This window comes from Eschscholzia californica, unplaced genomic scaffold (genome assembly GCF_041429995.1).
Source record: "Eschscholzia californica isolate CP2 unplaced genomic scaffold, dmEscCali1.0.p SCAF_2, whole genome shotgun sequence".
In the NCBI taxonomy this organism is placed as follows: Eukaryota; Viridiplantae; Streptophyta; class Magnoliopsida; order Ranunculales; family Papaveraceae; genus Eschscholzia; species Eschscholzia californica.
The window spans coordinates 14,431,522-14,446,925 of record NW_028238309.1 but is presented as its reverse complement, the minus strand read 5'-3'; the positions used below and the strand labels follow the sequence as shown (position 1 = coordinate 14,446,925).

At 36.0% G+C, this 15,404-nt stretch overlaps 1 protein-coding gene across 1 annotated transcript; it reads right to left on the bottom strand.

Annotated features, from left to right (window-relative positions):
* Window positions 1-1,502: 1,502 nt before the first annotated feature.
* LOC147556418 (E3 ubiquitin-protein ligase UPL5-like) lies at window positions 1,503-3,741 on the bottom strand. Its single transcript, XM_086658638.1, has 2 exons — window positions 2,277-3,741; window positions 1,503-2,173 (listed from the first exon to the last, which is right to left on the bottom strand). The coding sequence occupies exons 1-2, from the start codon at window positions 3,739-3,741 to the stop codon at window positions 1,503-1,505; spliced, it is 2,136 nt and encodes a 711-aa protein (XP_086514764.1).
* Window positions 3,742-15,404: the final 11,663 nt, after the last annotated feature.

Here is a 15,404-nt window from a genome sequence, read left to right as displayed (position 1 = left end):
TATTTAAGCTCGCTTCGGGCCATTGGAAATTCAGGAACGGCCTTGGTAGTTTAGGCAATAAAATATCTTGGGCCTAATATATATATATATTAGGCCCAAGATATTTTAGTTAGAGTTTATAGTGCTCATTCGATTCATGATGTATTTAGTTAGAATTAACTTCAGAGAAGAAAAGGACCTGTTACTTCAAAACTTTATATATAAGAGGGTTTGGCTCCCTTCTACCCATCCAACATAAACCATTTATCAGGTTTCTCTCTCATCTTTTATTTTTGTTAGTATATACCTTTCCCTCTCTCTCTCTATGTATGTATAAACAAAGGGAGATGCTAGAGAGCCCAAATTTTTTGGGCATTTTAGTGCCCAGCTGATGTGGAATCACTAAAAGACAAGGTTTTTTCAAAGTTTGACTACGGTGGGGACCGCTTTTATTTCTAAATAAGGAAATATGTCACCCTCTAAGTACCAATTTCTAAGTCACTCTATCATTTCCCATAAACAAATTCTCTCTCTGTACATGTATATATATATTACTAACTAAAAACTTTACAGTGAGAAATGGCGATGAATGTAGTGGAAGAAATTGAGCGACTAGAAAACGAACTCAAACAACTCCCGGTCACAAAAAATATATCTCTCCTTGAAGAAGCCGAAGATAGGGTAAAAGTTTTCTGTTATGATTATTGTTATTATTATTTTAACCTTGTAATAACGTCAAACTTTTATCTAATTAGCAGATGTATGAACTGAACTGCAAAATGTTGCGGACGGGTCGGAGAGACGGAAAAGATAAGCTTCGTAAAGAACTCAGAAAAGCACAAGACTGTGTGCCGAGTTTCTATGAGAGACTTAGCGAAGAGGAAAAAGTATTGAAGAGGCTGAGAGACCAAATCCGGCGTAGAATTGAAGAACTTAGAGATCAGAATATGCCATAAAAATATCTGGCGGAAGATTTTTTTTGTTTATAATGTTAGATTAAAAAACCTCCATTTCAAAAGTAGCTAGATTAAATCTATGAACGTGGTCTTGTGATCTAAGTTGTGAACGTGGTGAAGATGAAGCTAGTTACGGTTGATCCAAGTTCAGTTTTATACTTTGTTTTATTTGACATGTTAATTTGCTATTTGTTTCACATTTGACCAGGATATGACTTCTCGAGGTTATAAGATGGCAACGTATTTGAATTTTCTTAAGCTTTCAAAACATATATTCCTGTATTTGAACGTGGTCTAATTGTTATTCAAAATATATTATACTCATGCTTCATCTACATCTTACCCATCAAGATTTCGTCTTTGTTTTTTTTCCCTTCACAATCTGCCGCTATATATATATATATATAATCCATCTGTCCACAAACATAGCATTCGCCTTATTTTTTCTATAAAAAGATATAAACGTATTTGAATTTTCTTAAGCTTTCAAAACAGGGGCCTACAATATATTCCTGTAAAAAGATGCTAACAAATAAATTAATAAAACCTTGGCTACAAATAAATTAATCAATAGAATATATGAAACTTCCTACACTGTTGTTTACATGTTAATGGAGAACGAATAGACATCGGTCTAGACTTGGATAATGTGGTTCCTATTATTTTTGAAAAAGGAGAAGGCCTGTTGTCATCCATACCTACATATTCGTCGTTGTTTATGTCTTCTCTATTCTTCTCCAGAAACATGTGATCGAGATCTTCTAACTCTATACTCTCGAAAAACATCTTTCGACACCTTCGAGTTAGAACATCATCAAGACCTTGAATAATTAGTTTTACCTTTTCTTCGATTGACTTCATGAAGCAATGTTGGATGACTAGTTTTATATATTCTTCTCTGTTTTTACTACTCAAAACCATTTCCTTCCCTCCAGGACACAACTCTACAATTTTCCTTCTGGACACTGCTTCATCTTCTTCTTCACTTTCCCAAACAAATGTCAAGCCCAAACCATCTGAATCTACAAACTCATAATCCATCTCTAAAATATCTCTGCAGCTTTTGTACATGTATGGATCCACATTGCGTATATCTTCCAATGTAACAATAGATCCGGCTAATTGCAAGAGAAACAATCGATCAAATCCAATTTGTATTTGCACGTCGTGCATCAATGCTAAAGCAATCACTCGACCACAAAACCCATAATATTGAAGTTTTTGACGATCCACTTTTGCTGCAAACAAGATAGTGAAATTATTAAAGATAGAAAATGTTGAAGTTGTAAGGTATAACATGACTAAAAACATGAAAAACAATTCAAAATGTTGAATAAATACCTGGATTAAGATAGATCCTCTGAGGGTTATGTGGGCATGATAGGAACAGAGAACTCTGTGGAGTGAATAGATGTCGGCATAGCAAGAGGAGCCACCCCTTGAAAACTCCATGACCTGCAAGTGCTACCTCATTTTTAAACTGAGGGATAATTCCATTCCGCAACAAAATGGGGTTTGCAAGCCCAACATGCTTGAAAGAATCAACCAATAACTTTGAACTGTCAATGAGAACTTTCGTCTTCTGTGGGTGATGATCAGAGACCTGATTTGGAAATATCATCGTGATCAAATATCTTCTACATTCATTGTTTAGTAAATTCTTATGTTGAAGAAGCCACTGGTGATCTTCGCCTCTTTTTGAATTCATAATAAGTTTATTTATTGAAGCTCGGTGAGAATTCAAGCAAGATGAGAGTTTTTCTCCAAATAGATTATAATGTTCAGATACGAAGTTCAATTCCTTGAGAATTGATAGATAATAAGACCATCCATGATTAAATTCGCATTCAGTACATCTTGTATACTCAATGCCATCGTCCATATATGTCAGACCAAGATCAATGTTGTCAAGTAACTTATTAAGATCTTCCCAAAATGGTAAAAGTTGTGTTACATTATAGCACACATCCACAAGCACCTCCATAGGAAGTGAGTGAAATGATGATAAACCTCTCGATCTCATGTACTCTTCAATTTTCGTACACATATGGAGCGTCAATACAGAGAAGTCACGGATATCACTCTCAAATCGTGATTTTAACAAAGACGGCACTCTGCAAAAGCACGACTCTCTGACCAACTTCATATTCACAACAAACTGTTGAGTGAGCTCCCTTATAAATGGGTGAAAGTAAAAGAGTAAGTCCCTTGGTGTTCCGTGCATGAAAAATTGTGATGTGTTTGCAGGCCCAATTGATTTCAACAAATATATGTAAGTTTGACGACATGAGTAGTATAACCCAGAAGTTGTTGTTGTTGTTGTTTTGTCATCATGGAGAAGAACAGTGAACCGTAAAGCTATACTAGCGAATAGGTGTTGAATGTATATAGGGTAGGAATGGATATTAGGATAGATAAAGAGACGAATTGATTCCTCGGCTATGGCTTTATAATATTTGATGGGAGATTTGTATAAATCGACCAGATACTTGGGCATTCCATAAAACAAAAACATTTGTAGATGCTCCCTTTTCTTACGGTTTCTAGGTATCATGGTCAAGTAATTTTTAAGATTGGCTAATACATAATTTCTTATTGATTCATCTTCATCATCGCCATTACTATGATTGTTAATAAGACGTAAAGTAGAGAAAGTCAAATTTCTCAGTACTCGTATTGCTCGCTTGTGGCACTTCTTAGATGCAAAGTGGCGGACAACGTTTGCAAATTCTACCTCAGGTATGAATTCGATTCCCTCTGCTTCAATATTCCGCAAGAAGTACCCTTCCTTGTCCAATAATCTCATCTTGCCCTCTGATAAGAGATGAACAAAATTCTATCTATAACCCCAAAATCTTCTCTCTATCTTTCATCAACCAACCACAAGGGACTTCAAGAAGTAGTAGCAAGCGTTTGTATTCCTATAAAGAAATACTTGAATGGAAAGTTTCTATCTAGTCTACTGTGAGTGAGTCGTTCTTTATATGAAGAGGAAAGGTACTACTTAGTAGGTGGTTTCCTGAAATTTAAAATAGAAGGTTTCTATTTTACCTTTCCTTCCTATAACCTAATAACTGCAACTTCCTAAATTTGAAGATCCAACTGTTCCTTATCTTGTCGTCTTTTAGTAACTAACCAATTTACCATTTATTTCTTACCTGCCTTCCCATTTTTAGCCCCCCATGATGTGTCCAATTCTCCAGTGTAGTCCCCAACATTACCCAGCATTCACCCCCTTTTCAAATATTCCTTTTCCTATTTTACCCACTTCTTTGTTATCGGTTTCTTTTCCTAATCTTGGGGCCTGCTAAAAGCACCCGTCCAAACTGCTGTTAGCAGGTGGCACTATAAGCAAGCATACCATCAACTTCTTTCTCTATAGATACCGGCCAATTCGTAAGCACCCAAGCCCTTTTGACGAAAACTAACCTAACGTCACGCACTCATCTTTCTCTCTCTAAACGCCATCTCTCAGTCTCTTAGTGCACCTTCCCTCTCAATCGAATCTCAGTTTCCATTGCTTTAATAACTAACCTTCTCTCTCACTGAACCTTCTCTCTCTAACCGCACCTCAGAAGATCTCCGCTAGAGTGTATGATTGGGAATATACACTGGATAACCCAGCATGCGACTACATCAAGAGTGATGAACGTCAAATACCCCTCATTGACAAGATTGGAGAGATTCCTCAAAATATGAACACTCCACTCATCTTATGTAAGGAATGCGTGACTTTAATTCCGTCAAACACAGTGCCGTAAAAGGAGGTTATACAGGCGGACACTGGGAAATTCATGATAGACATGAAGCTAAGTGGGAGTGGATTGAGTCATCCTAATTAAATTAGGAAAAGTATCTCCAAGCCACTTGATGAGTAGCAACTGAAAATGCGTGGCCAGCCTTAAACGGATTAAATATTTAATCGTTTGGTTGACAGTCGTACTTGGAATCAAGAAAGTCTCAAAGATATGACGTATCAGATGGGATTCAAATTGACACGAGACTCGAGCATTGCACTTGTTCTAAGTACAAGTGGGAGACTGAAGGATATGTCCTGCGACCGAAGATGCAACGCGAGAAATTTGTCGGATAGGACAATTGATGAAGAAGATAATCAAGTTTGGACGATTTAGGGATCGTAGTGTTTAGCTAGAAACCAACTACGATCTTCGAATCACAGGACAATTCGCGGCTAACTTCATCCAGATCATATATCGGGTTACAACAAAGGGTGTCGATTTGATCGGAAGATATAACTAAAAGGCCAAGCAAAAGATAAGGGAAAGATAGTAAGAGGCCCGGAACAAAAGGGTTTTGGGTCGGGCACTCAAGGCTACACTAAAAGGGGCACAACCAGACCTAGCCCATTAGGGCTTAGGGTGGTCGGCCAGAGATAAGGGATACTAGTTTCTATTTTGTGACTAATCCTAAATCTACTTCTATTTTGGTCTTTTAGGAATCCTAATTAGGGTTGGACTTTAACTTTTGGGATTCTATATAAGGGACTTATTAGAAGAGAATTAGGTGTGAAAAATTCTCAAGGAACTTTCGATCTCTACAACATCAAGTAGAAAAAGAAAGAGAGAGTAGTTCCCAACTATCTATCTAATCTAACGAAGAAGGTTTTCTTCATCTAACCAGCAGCAAAATTTTAGCTAACTTGAAGGTGGGAGATCAAGTTGATTACCCGGGTGTCTCAAGTAGAGGAGCTACATTTGGAGCTCTTGGACTTCTTATATTCAACCGTTTAAGTCTGTGAGAATCGCTAAAATCCCACAAACTATTTAGTTGAATATAAGAAGACCAAGAGATCCAATTGCAGCTCCTCTACTTGAGACAACCGAATAACCAACTTGATGTTCTTCATCTTTTAGACTTGATGTTGTAGAGATAGAAATCTCCTTAAGAACTTCCCACACTAAATTGTTTACTAATAAGGACCTTATATAGAATCCCTAAAGTTAGAGTCCAACCCTAATTAGGATTCCTAAAAAGACCAAAATATAAACAGACTTAGGATTTTAATAAAATAGAAACTCCTTTCTATTAAGTGTGGTCGGCCACCCTTATGCCCTAATGGGTTAGGTCAAGCCGGCCCTATTAGTGTGGTCGGCCATTCCTTGGCCAGACCAGTAATGGCTTTAAACCCGCCCCAGAACTCCAAATTGCTCGCATTGTCACCTTGGTCGAAGGACATCTCTTTCAGCAGAATACTATGCCCTTGCTTCTCTTAATCTAAAGTTCTAATTGTTGAAATACCTATTTCAAGATCTCTGCATTTCTATTCGAGAACCATTTCCATATTTCTCATTCAAACTCAATAACTGCGTTGTGTTGATCAAGTGTTAATATCTTCACCAAACTTCTTGGTTCTGATCAATTTCAACGTCTTCTTTCCAAGTTGGGTTTGAGTCAAATTTCTTCACCTGCTCCAACTTGCAGGGAGGGGGGGAGGGGGGGGGGGGTGGAGGGGGGACATTGGCGTATTAAGACGTAGAGAAAGAAATTCGAGATGTATGAAGACATAAGGAAAGAAATCTGAGATAAATTTCCTGAATAATTTCTTTTTATATTTGTAAATATATTCAAACTCTAACGTGAATTATATATGGACCCTTGTGCATAATACAAAATTACCTTTTCGATCACAATTACTTTCTATTCAACTTCCAATATTTAAGTGCGAGACGGTTAATTTCACATGCGATGACTAGAGTTTATCGCTATAGGATTTTGGTTCAAGACACGTTCATCATAGCATTCTGACAAAGCTTTGAGTTGTTTGCACTAAGTGAAGGTTCAAATCAATAAGATACCTATCATGTATGTACAAGTTTCTACGATAATGTCATAGTTGTTTTGTGTTATTTAATTTTTTTTCTTTTTTGTCTTGTATGTACAAGATTTTTAATAAAGCTTTGAGTTGTTTGCACTATGTGAAGGTTCAAATCCATAAGAGAAATTTTTTTTGAAATGGTGGGGGAATCTTGGGAGATTTCAAATATGAACCAAATGGGTACAATACCCGTTGGCTTGGGTGGATACATCCCTTCGTGATATCCCATAAGAAGGGATGTATCCCATTAGATTGTATCCCGTAGCATTTTATAAATAAGTTACTATTCATCGCAAGAGTCCTTCTGGTGGGGAAAGTCCAAAGGTGTATGCACCAAAGCTTGGTCATATATCTATCTTCCTAAGAAACATGGATGGCTAGGTATCCATGGTCCTCATCTAGACAACACTGCCCTCCTTAGCAAACTGGCTTGGCGCCTTAAATCCGACCCTGAAGCACTTTGGGTCCAATTCTTGAAAGCCAAATATTTCCCTAACTATAATGCTCTTGGGCCAGCAAAATCCCACCATTCGTGGAACTGAAAAGTCATCAAAAGAAATTATGACAACATCGATCATCTTATTACATGGGAAGTACACTAGGGCGAAAACATTAACCTCTGGACTCACAGCTGAATCCCAGGTACTACCAGCTCCATTCCTAACTCCAACAACTCAACTCTTACCAAAGTTTTCCACCTTATCACCAACTATCAGTGGAATGATGAGATTCTCCGCGCTACTTTCGATGAACCAACCTGATGAGACATGAAACTGTCCCATCTGAATCTCTTAACTCGGGTTAGTTAGTCCATTTCGAGCGGTTACTGTTATGATTTGCTGGTTTTTCTTACACAGGTGTTTTCTAAGAAGTTGAGAGTGAAAAACGAATAAAAATCGGGAGAAAGACACCTTTGGGGGCATTTTGGTCATTTGGAGATTATGGTAGTCTGGTGAATTGATGATACTCGGAGGAAACTAGAGTCGAAGACGAACCCAGTGGTGAAAACGGAAGTCAAATCAGAGTTCTTATGAGCAAACTCGACCAAGTCAAAGTTGGGAGTCAAAATTAGTTGACCAAACTTAAAGCTTTCATCAACACGTGGCTTGGTTCGCACAACAGAAGATGGACGGTAAGATATTCTGGTGGTACACTTTCGGGCCATTGAGGACGACGCTTGGCATTTTCCTGGGTACATGATTTGGTACTCACGTATATTCAAGCTTCGGTGCCCCTCGTACATATCTGACGAACTCGCTGACTTTCTCTTTGTGAGAAAGAGGGGTTTATGTTGAAAAAGTTAGAGAGAGAGCTGCTGATTTATAGAGAGAGAGAAATTGAATTAATTTTATAACTCCATTAAAACTCATATTTTCTTCTTCTTTCTTTACTGTTAGAGAGAGAGAGAGAGAGAGCTTCTGTGTTTATTATAGAGGTAAAGAGAAAGTTTAGAGAGAGAAAGAAAGAGAAAACAGTAGAGAGAGAGAAAAACCAGAGAACGAAAATAATTTTCTCACCAGGAAATCGTTTCCGGGAAGACGAGAAAATTATTTTCCCTAAGGGTCTGTTTGGCTCCACAGAGGGAAATTTGCGAGAAAAAAGGTGTTTTCTTCTCCGATTCTTTTTCTTTCTTTAATGTTATTATTTCTCATTTATCCCACCATGATTATGATCTCTTTAGTTATGTGTAGCTAATCTTATTACTTAGAGTTAGGATGAAATCTTGATTATGTATGAGTATGTGGCCTCTTTAACACAACATCTCGAATGAGTTTTAATGTTACCAAGTTTAAATTCCTCACACTTGACTCATGATATCTCTTTCATTAGTTATTCTTAAATTTTGATGTTTCATATTTAGACTTAAAGTCTTTAATGGTTCATGCTTAGGGTTTGATAGCTAATAGTTAAGTTTCTTGTGTGAATGTGTTGGATTTAACGTACAAGTTGTTTATTAGGTCTTAACAAATATAATATTCCGAGGTTGGAGCAAGTGGCTACCAATTCTTGAGTTATAAAAAAGATTTGAGTTATTAGGTCATAATACCTACATATTAAGTGGGATTCTGAAACTCTAGGTTGTTTCCTCTACAAGTTTCTTGATTATTTACTTATTCATTATTTAAGTAGTTTAGTAACTTTATTATTTCATCACAAAATCAAAACCTGAAGAAAATCCGAATTAGTTATAGGAGTCAGAATATATAGATTGACTTAGTCCCTACGGATCGACCCGGTCTTACCGGAACTATTACTTGACGTCCGTATACTTGCGGGTGGTGACCTATTTAGAAAACTTTCTAGGCCCATCACAACCCAGAATCTCATCCACACCATTCCCCTGCATAATGATGGTCCCGATCAAATGAAATGGACTCTTACAGAATTAGGTAATTTCAATGTTAAATCTATGTACCATCATCTTAGCATAACTAATCAATCTCCATCTGATCTTCCTCTTAACTGGAACTTCATCTGGTCTCTCCCCACTATCCCTCGAATAAAACTCTTCATTTGAAAGATTTGCACGAAAGCGCTACCAGTCCGCGACAGGATAGGTAAGTATGTCGGAAACAACTGCAATTGCTCAAACTGCTCGGAAATTGAAACCATTGAACATGCACTAATACATTGTCCATTAGCGAAAAAATTTTGGTTTTACTTTAATATCATTTCTACTAACATCTACTCTTTAGCAGATTGGATCTTCTCTTGGCAGGATCAAAACCAAAGCAGTTGCACGACAAACGATATCCACTTTGTCACCATACTATGGTACATTTGGAAAACCAGATGTGACCATTGCTTCCAGCACTCAATTAATAATACTAGATCGGTAATAAATATGATTATGGCATTCCCGAAAACCAATATAGCACCTAAAAACCCAATACTTGATACAACTGAGAAATGGCAACCTCCTATCACTCCTTTCTTGAAAATATATGTGGATGCATCTTTTATTAATATTAACACCAATATAGGTACTAGTCTCATTGTACACAACACTCATTCTAATTTTATGGAGGCTAAAGTAACTTCATCGCGCGCGTGAAACAGTGAAGAAAGTGAAGCTATAGAAATCCTCAACAGAATCAAATGGGCAGAGGAAAACAACCCAAAATCTATTGTGATAGAAAGCGACAATATCAATCTTATAAAGCACTTGAAGAACCCGAGGCATAAAATTCAGTGGCAATCGAAGATCCACATCCAAAGAATCAAAGACATCAAAAAGAGATTGGACAATATCAAATTCATTCACACGAAAAGATCACTAAACGTTCAAGCTGACAAACTCGCGAAATGGGCTCGCAAGAAGTATAGATTGAAAAACTGGAAAAATGTTCCTTACTTTTTAGTTCATATGTATTGTAATAATACTCTTGTTGCTTAATGTAATTCCACCTTTCAACAAAAAAAGAAACTTGTCAAACCGTAAGATAATTGAATACAACTATATACATGTCTCTTGATTATGTAGTTAACAAAATTTACGCAGATTATGTTCCCATCATTTAGCTCAACTAAATGCTGCATGACATTCAAATTTTTACTAGTATAGTAAATAAAATTCACCCGAAACAAGTTCTGAATTAGAGAGAAAAGATAATTCTTATTCCATAACAATTGTTGATTACAATCGAAATATATATAGAGTCTCACTATCGCTCTATTAGGTAAGAAGACTATTAAGATATCCTCTCAATATTACAATATATCTTTTATAAATACAATATAAAACAATATATTTGAAAGATATATAAATAATATCATGTCAAGTCTTCATCATCTAACGGTACATGTTGCTGATGTCTTCAGGATCCGATGGTAGATATTAGTCTCATTTACATTCCCCCTCAAGCTAAGCTGGTCGTTAGACTTGTTTAGCTTGCCATATAAATTATACTTCTTGCAATTTGTCAAGTCCTCTTCAAACTTTATCTATGGCCTTTAAACCCCTTTCAGTTTTTTTTTCAAAATAGTGGATGCTGTGTTTTTATATACCCATGACAGAAGAAGTGGGAAACCAGAGTCAGATCAACTTCTTTTTTTTTTAACACAATTTTTCCCTTTGTTGTTAGAAAGAAAATCAAATTAGAAGAAAAAAATAGAAAATATGAGGCGGCCCTTGAGTTCAGAAAATCTTAGTCAAACTCTTTTTTTTTAAGAAAATGAGAAAGAAACAGGATTTCAGCGAGAAAGCAATGAGGTCTGTGAAAACCCCACGAGAGAATAGAGTTATATAGATTAGTCAAACTCTATTTTTTTGAGAAAATGAGAAAGAGAGAGGACTTCAGCAAGAAAGCAGTGAGGTCGTTGAAAACTCCACGAAAGAGATAGAGTTATATGGATTAATAAAAGAGAGAATATTAAGATCCAAGAAAATTATACTGTAGAATAGAAGCCAATTACTGTAATGAGATTGAAAAGAAAGAAAAATTTAGAAGAATTTGATTTAATTTACCTCGATTAAGATATAATAATTGAAAATTGAATTCACGCATCCTCTAGAGAACAGGAAGGTAAACAAAAAAGTGAGAGATTTGAGAAATGAAAGATAAAAGGTAGTTAGGAGTAATCAAGGTTTTGATGTTTATAAATCTTGATGAACTTAGTTGACAAATGAGATCAAATTGTTGAAACTTACAAGGAAGGAGTAACTTTGTAATGTAAGACATCAAGAACTCATTCTCTCTTTATCTCCTTTAGATCTTAAACATTCTTCTACTATGGAAAAGTAGGAAGAATTATAGATCAAGAAGTTTATTATTCTTTTTCCAAGCTAAGTGATTGAAAGGAAACACAAATTTAGAAATAAGTAAAAAAAAAATTAATAGACAATACTCCGGCGGACGGTAGTCATTGATATTGGCTACCGCCGCCGGTTTTGCGGAAGCTCACTAGGATCTAATTCAATACTTCTTAGAGTTTTTAGGCTCTTATACCATGATAAGTTTGTGGTCATCCAACTCAAAACCAATTGGCTATGAGTGGAGAGGATCTAGACATTATATTTTTTGGTTGCTAGTTACCCCTTCTCCCATGTGGGACTATTCTCACACGCCCCCTCACGTGTGGCGTGGTTAGCCTAACACGTGTTTTGTTTTGGGGTGGCATGGAGCACGTGCGGGCCTTGCTCTGATACCATGATAGAATTAGAGAGAAGAGATAATTCTTATTCCATAAAAATTGTTGATTACAACCGAAATATATATAGAGTCTCACTATCGCTCTATTAGGTAAGAAGACTAATTAAGATATCCTCTCAATATTAAAATATATCTTTTATAAATACAATATAAAACAATATATTTGAAAGATATATAAATAATATCATGTTAAGTCTTCATCATCTAACGGTACATGTCGCTGATGTCTTCACAATCCGATGGTAGATATTAGTCTCATTTACATTCCCCCTCAAGCTAAGCTGGTCGTTAGACTTGTTTAGCTTGCCATATAAATTATACTTCTTGTAATTTGTCAAGTCCTCTTCAAACTTTATCTATGGCCTTTAAACCCCTTTCAGTTTTTTTTCAAAATAGTGGATGCGGTATTTTTATATACCCATGACATAAGAAGTGGGAAACCAGAGTCAGATCAACTTCTTTTTTTTAACACAATTTTTCCCTTTGTTGTTAGAAAGAAAATCAAATTAGAAGAAAAAAATAGAAAATATGAGGCAGCCCTTGAGTTCAGAAAATCTTAGTCAAACTCTTTTTTTTTTTTGAGAAAATGAGAAAGAAACGGGATTTCAGCGAGAAAGCAATGAGGTCTGTAAACCCCCCCCCCCCCCCCCCCCCCCCCCCCCCCCCCCCCGCCCCCCCAAAAAAAAAGAATAGAGTTATATGGATTTGTCAAACTCTATTTTTTTTGAGAAAATGAGAAAGAAAGGGGATTTCAGCAAGAAAGCAGTGGGGTCGATGAAAACTCCACGAAAGAGATAGAGTTATATGGATTAATAAAAGAGAGAATATTAAGATCCAAGAAAATTATACTGTAGAATAGAAGCTAATTACTGTAATGAGATTGAAAAGAAAGAAAAATTTAGAAGAATTTGATTTAATTTACCTCGATTAAGATATAATCATTGAAAATTGAATTCACGCATCCTCTAGAGAACAGGAAGGTAAACTAAAAAGTGAGAGATTTGAGAAATGAAAGATAAAAGGTAGTTAGGAGTAATCAAGGTTTTGATGTTTATAAATCTTGATGAACTTAGTTGACAAATGAGATCAAATTGTTGACACTTGTAAGGAAGGAGTAACTTTGTAATGTAAGACATCAAGAACTCATTCTCTCTTTATCTCCTTTAGATCTTAAACATTCTTCTACTATGGAAAAGTAGGAACAATTATAGATCAAGAAGTTTATTATTCTTTTTCTAAGCTAAATGATTGATAGGAAACACAAATTTAGAAATAAGTAAAAAAAATAAATTAATAGACAATACTCCGGCGGACGGTAGTCATTGATATTGGCTACCGCCGCCGGTTTTGCGGAAGCTCACTAGGATCTAATTCATTACTCGTTAGATTTTTTAGGCTCTGATACCATGATAAGTTTGTGGTCATCCAACTCAAAATCAATTGGCTATGAGTAGAGAGGACCTAGACATTATATTTTTGGTTGCTAGTTACCCCTTCTCCCATGTGGGATTATTCTCACACGCCCCCTCATGTGTGGCGTGGTTAGCCTAAAACGTGTTTTTTTTTTTTTTCGGGTGGCATGGAGCACGTGTGCGCCTAGCTCTGATACCATGATAGAATTAGAGAGAAGAGATAATTCTTATTCCATAAAAATTGTTGATTACAACCGAAATATATATAGAGTCTCACTATCGCTCTATTAGGTAAGAAGACTAATTAAGATATCCTCTCAATATTATAATATATCTTTTATAAATACAATATAAAACAATATATTTGAAAGATATATAAATAATATTATGTTAAGTCTTCATCATCTAACGGTACATGTTGTTGATGTCTTCACGATCCGATGGTAGATATTAGTCTCATTTACACCTACGCTGATTTCCCTTCTATTAAGTGGATTAATGAAGTTTTATCCATATATGATTACGAATGCTTTTAAATCTCATTCCTACTCCCACTTGTTTAAGGAAATAATAAAAATTTGCAGAGAGATAAATCTTAACTGATAACAATAATTTTGCATGGTTCAAATTATTCTTTCTTTAAATCTCCTTTTTAAAGAAAGAAATAAAACTTTTAATTTTTTTTTTGGTGAAAGGAGGTTAATACCTCAATTTATTAAGTACTTGAGTTTGAATTCATGTTGGAACAATCTGTCTCCAACTGACTTACAATAGAATTTGGAATCTCATAGATTTCCGTACTTTGATTTGAAACATTCGTATAGGCAGATTTTGCTAAGATATGAGCTACCTTATTTGCCTCACGATAGCAAAAATTAAACGAAGTATTTTGTAACCTTGCAAGACCCTCGACAATTTCCATAACAATTGGTTTAATCTTCCATGGGATAACCTCCCTATCCTTCGAACAAGTTTTTATGATTGTCAATGCATCTCCTTCTAGTATATACTCATATTCTGGCATAGATAGAGCACGTTGTACTGCCAACTGAGCTGCAATAGCTTCGGTCTCCATTGCCGATGAAGATTTGAATTTCCTCATCAAAGCCATAACGAACTTACCTTCCTCATTTCTGCACACAGCAGCTGCACCTCCCTTATCATTCGAAAACGCTCCGTCGAAGTTGATTTTTAGATAATCCGGTGACGGTGGTTTCCAGTATTGCATTTCTTTCTCCACTTGTATACTCACCTGCTCTTCACTATTTACTCTCCCAACCGAGTAGTCTGCTTGCATAGTAGAAGCCTCTTTTATTATTTTGTACACATCTGGTTGTACTCCATTAAAGACACGAGCATTTCTTGCTTTCCATAAGCACCAAATAACATATAATCGATACTCAATAACTACTTCCTCTTCTTCATTGTTTCCCATCCAACGGCAGATTAATTGTTTAAAATTTTCTTCCCCTTCAACTCGTAAATTTAAGGGATAGCTCGTCCACATTTCCCTTGCCTTCTTACATAATCTGAATAGGTGATCATCATCTTCTTCTTCCTCCTCACAAATAGCACATATGCTGGAAACTTCATTATTGTATTTTAGTATTCGTACCTTTGTTGGTAATGTATTTTGAAGTAATCTCCATACAAACATTTTAACTCTCGGCACCACATTGAACTTCTTCCATAATTTTCTCCATGATAACCCATTTTCTAATTCAACTCTTCTACACGATGTAGGCTTCTCTTTTACTAAGGAAGTATATAAAGATTTTGTAGTAAAGTCACCGTTTAATGTATGTATCCAAATCAACTCATCCTTCTTATTTATTTTCGAAAGTGGGATCTCACAGATTGCCTTGGCCGACAATTCATCAAATTTGTCTTCTATAACCATCTTCTTCCAACCCCCATTCTCATCAATAAGGTCCTTCACAAGAAATAAATTGGTAAGGTCAATACCTTCTTCTTTCTTGCCCGGCTTGAACCCCCTTAGACTTGGTATCCATGGATCATCCCATATACGAATACAATTTCCATTCCCAACCGAAAAACACGCCTCTTC

Coding starts and splice junctions, on each gene's coding strand:
- LOC147556418 (XM_086658638.1), bottom strand. CDS start 3,741: ATGAGATTATTGGACAAGGAAGGGTACTTCTTGCGGAATATTGAAGCA. Junction 2,174..2,276: donor GAGGATCTATCTTAATCCAG/GTATTTATTCAA, acceptor TCTTGTTTGCAG/CAAAAGTGGATCGTCAAAAA.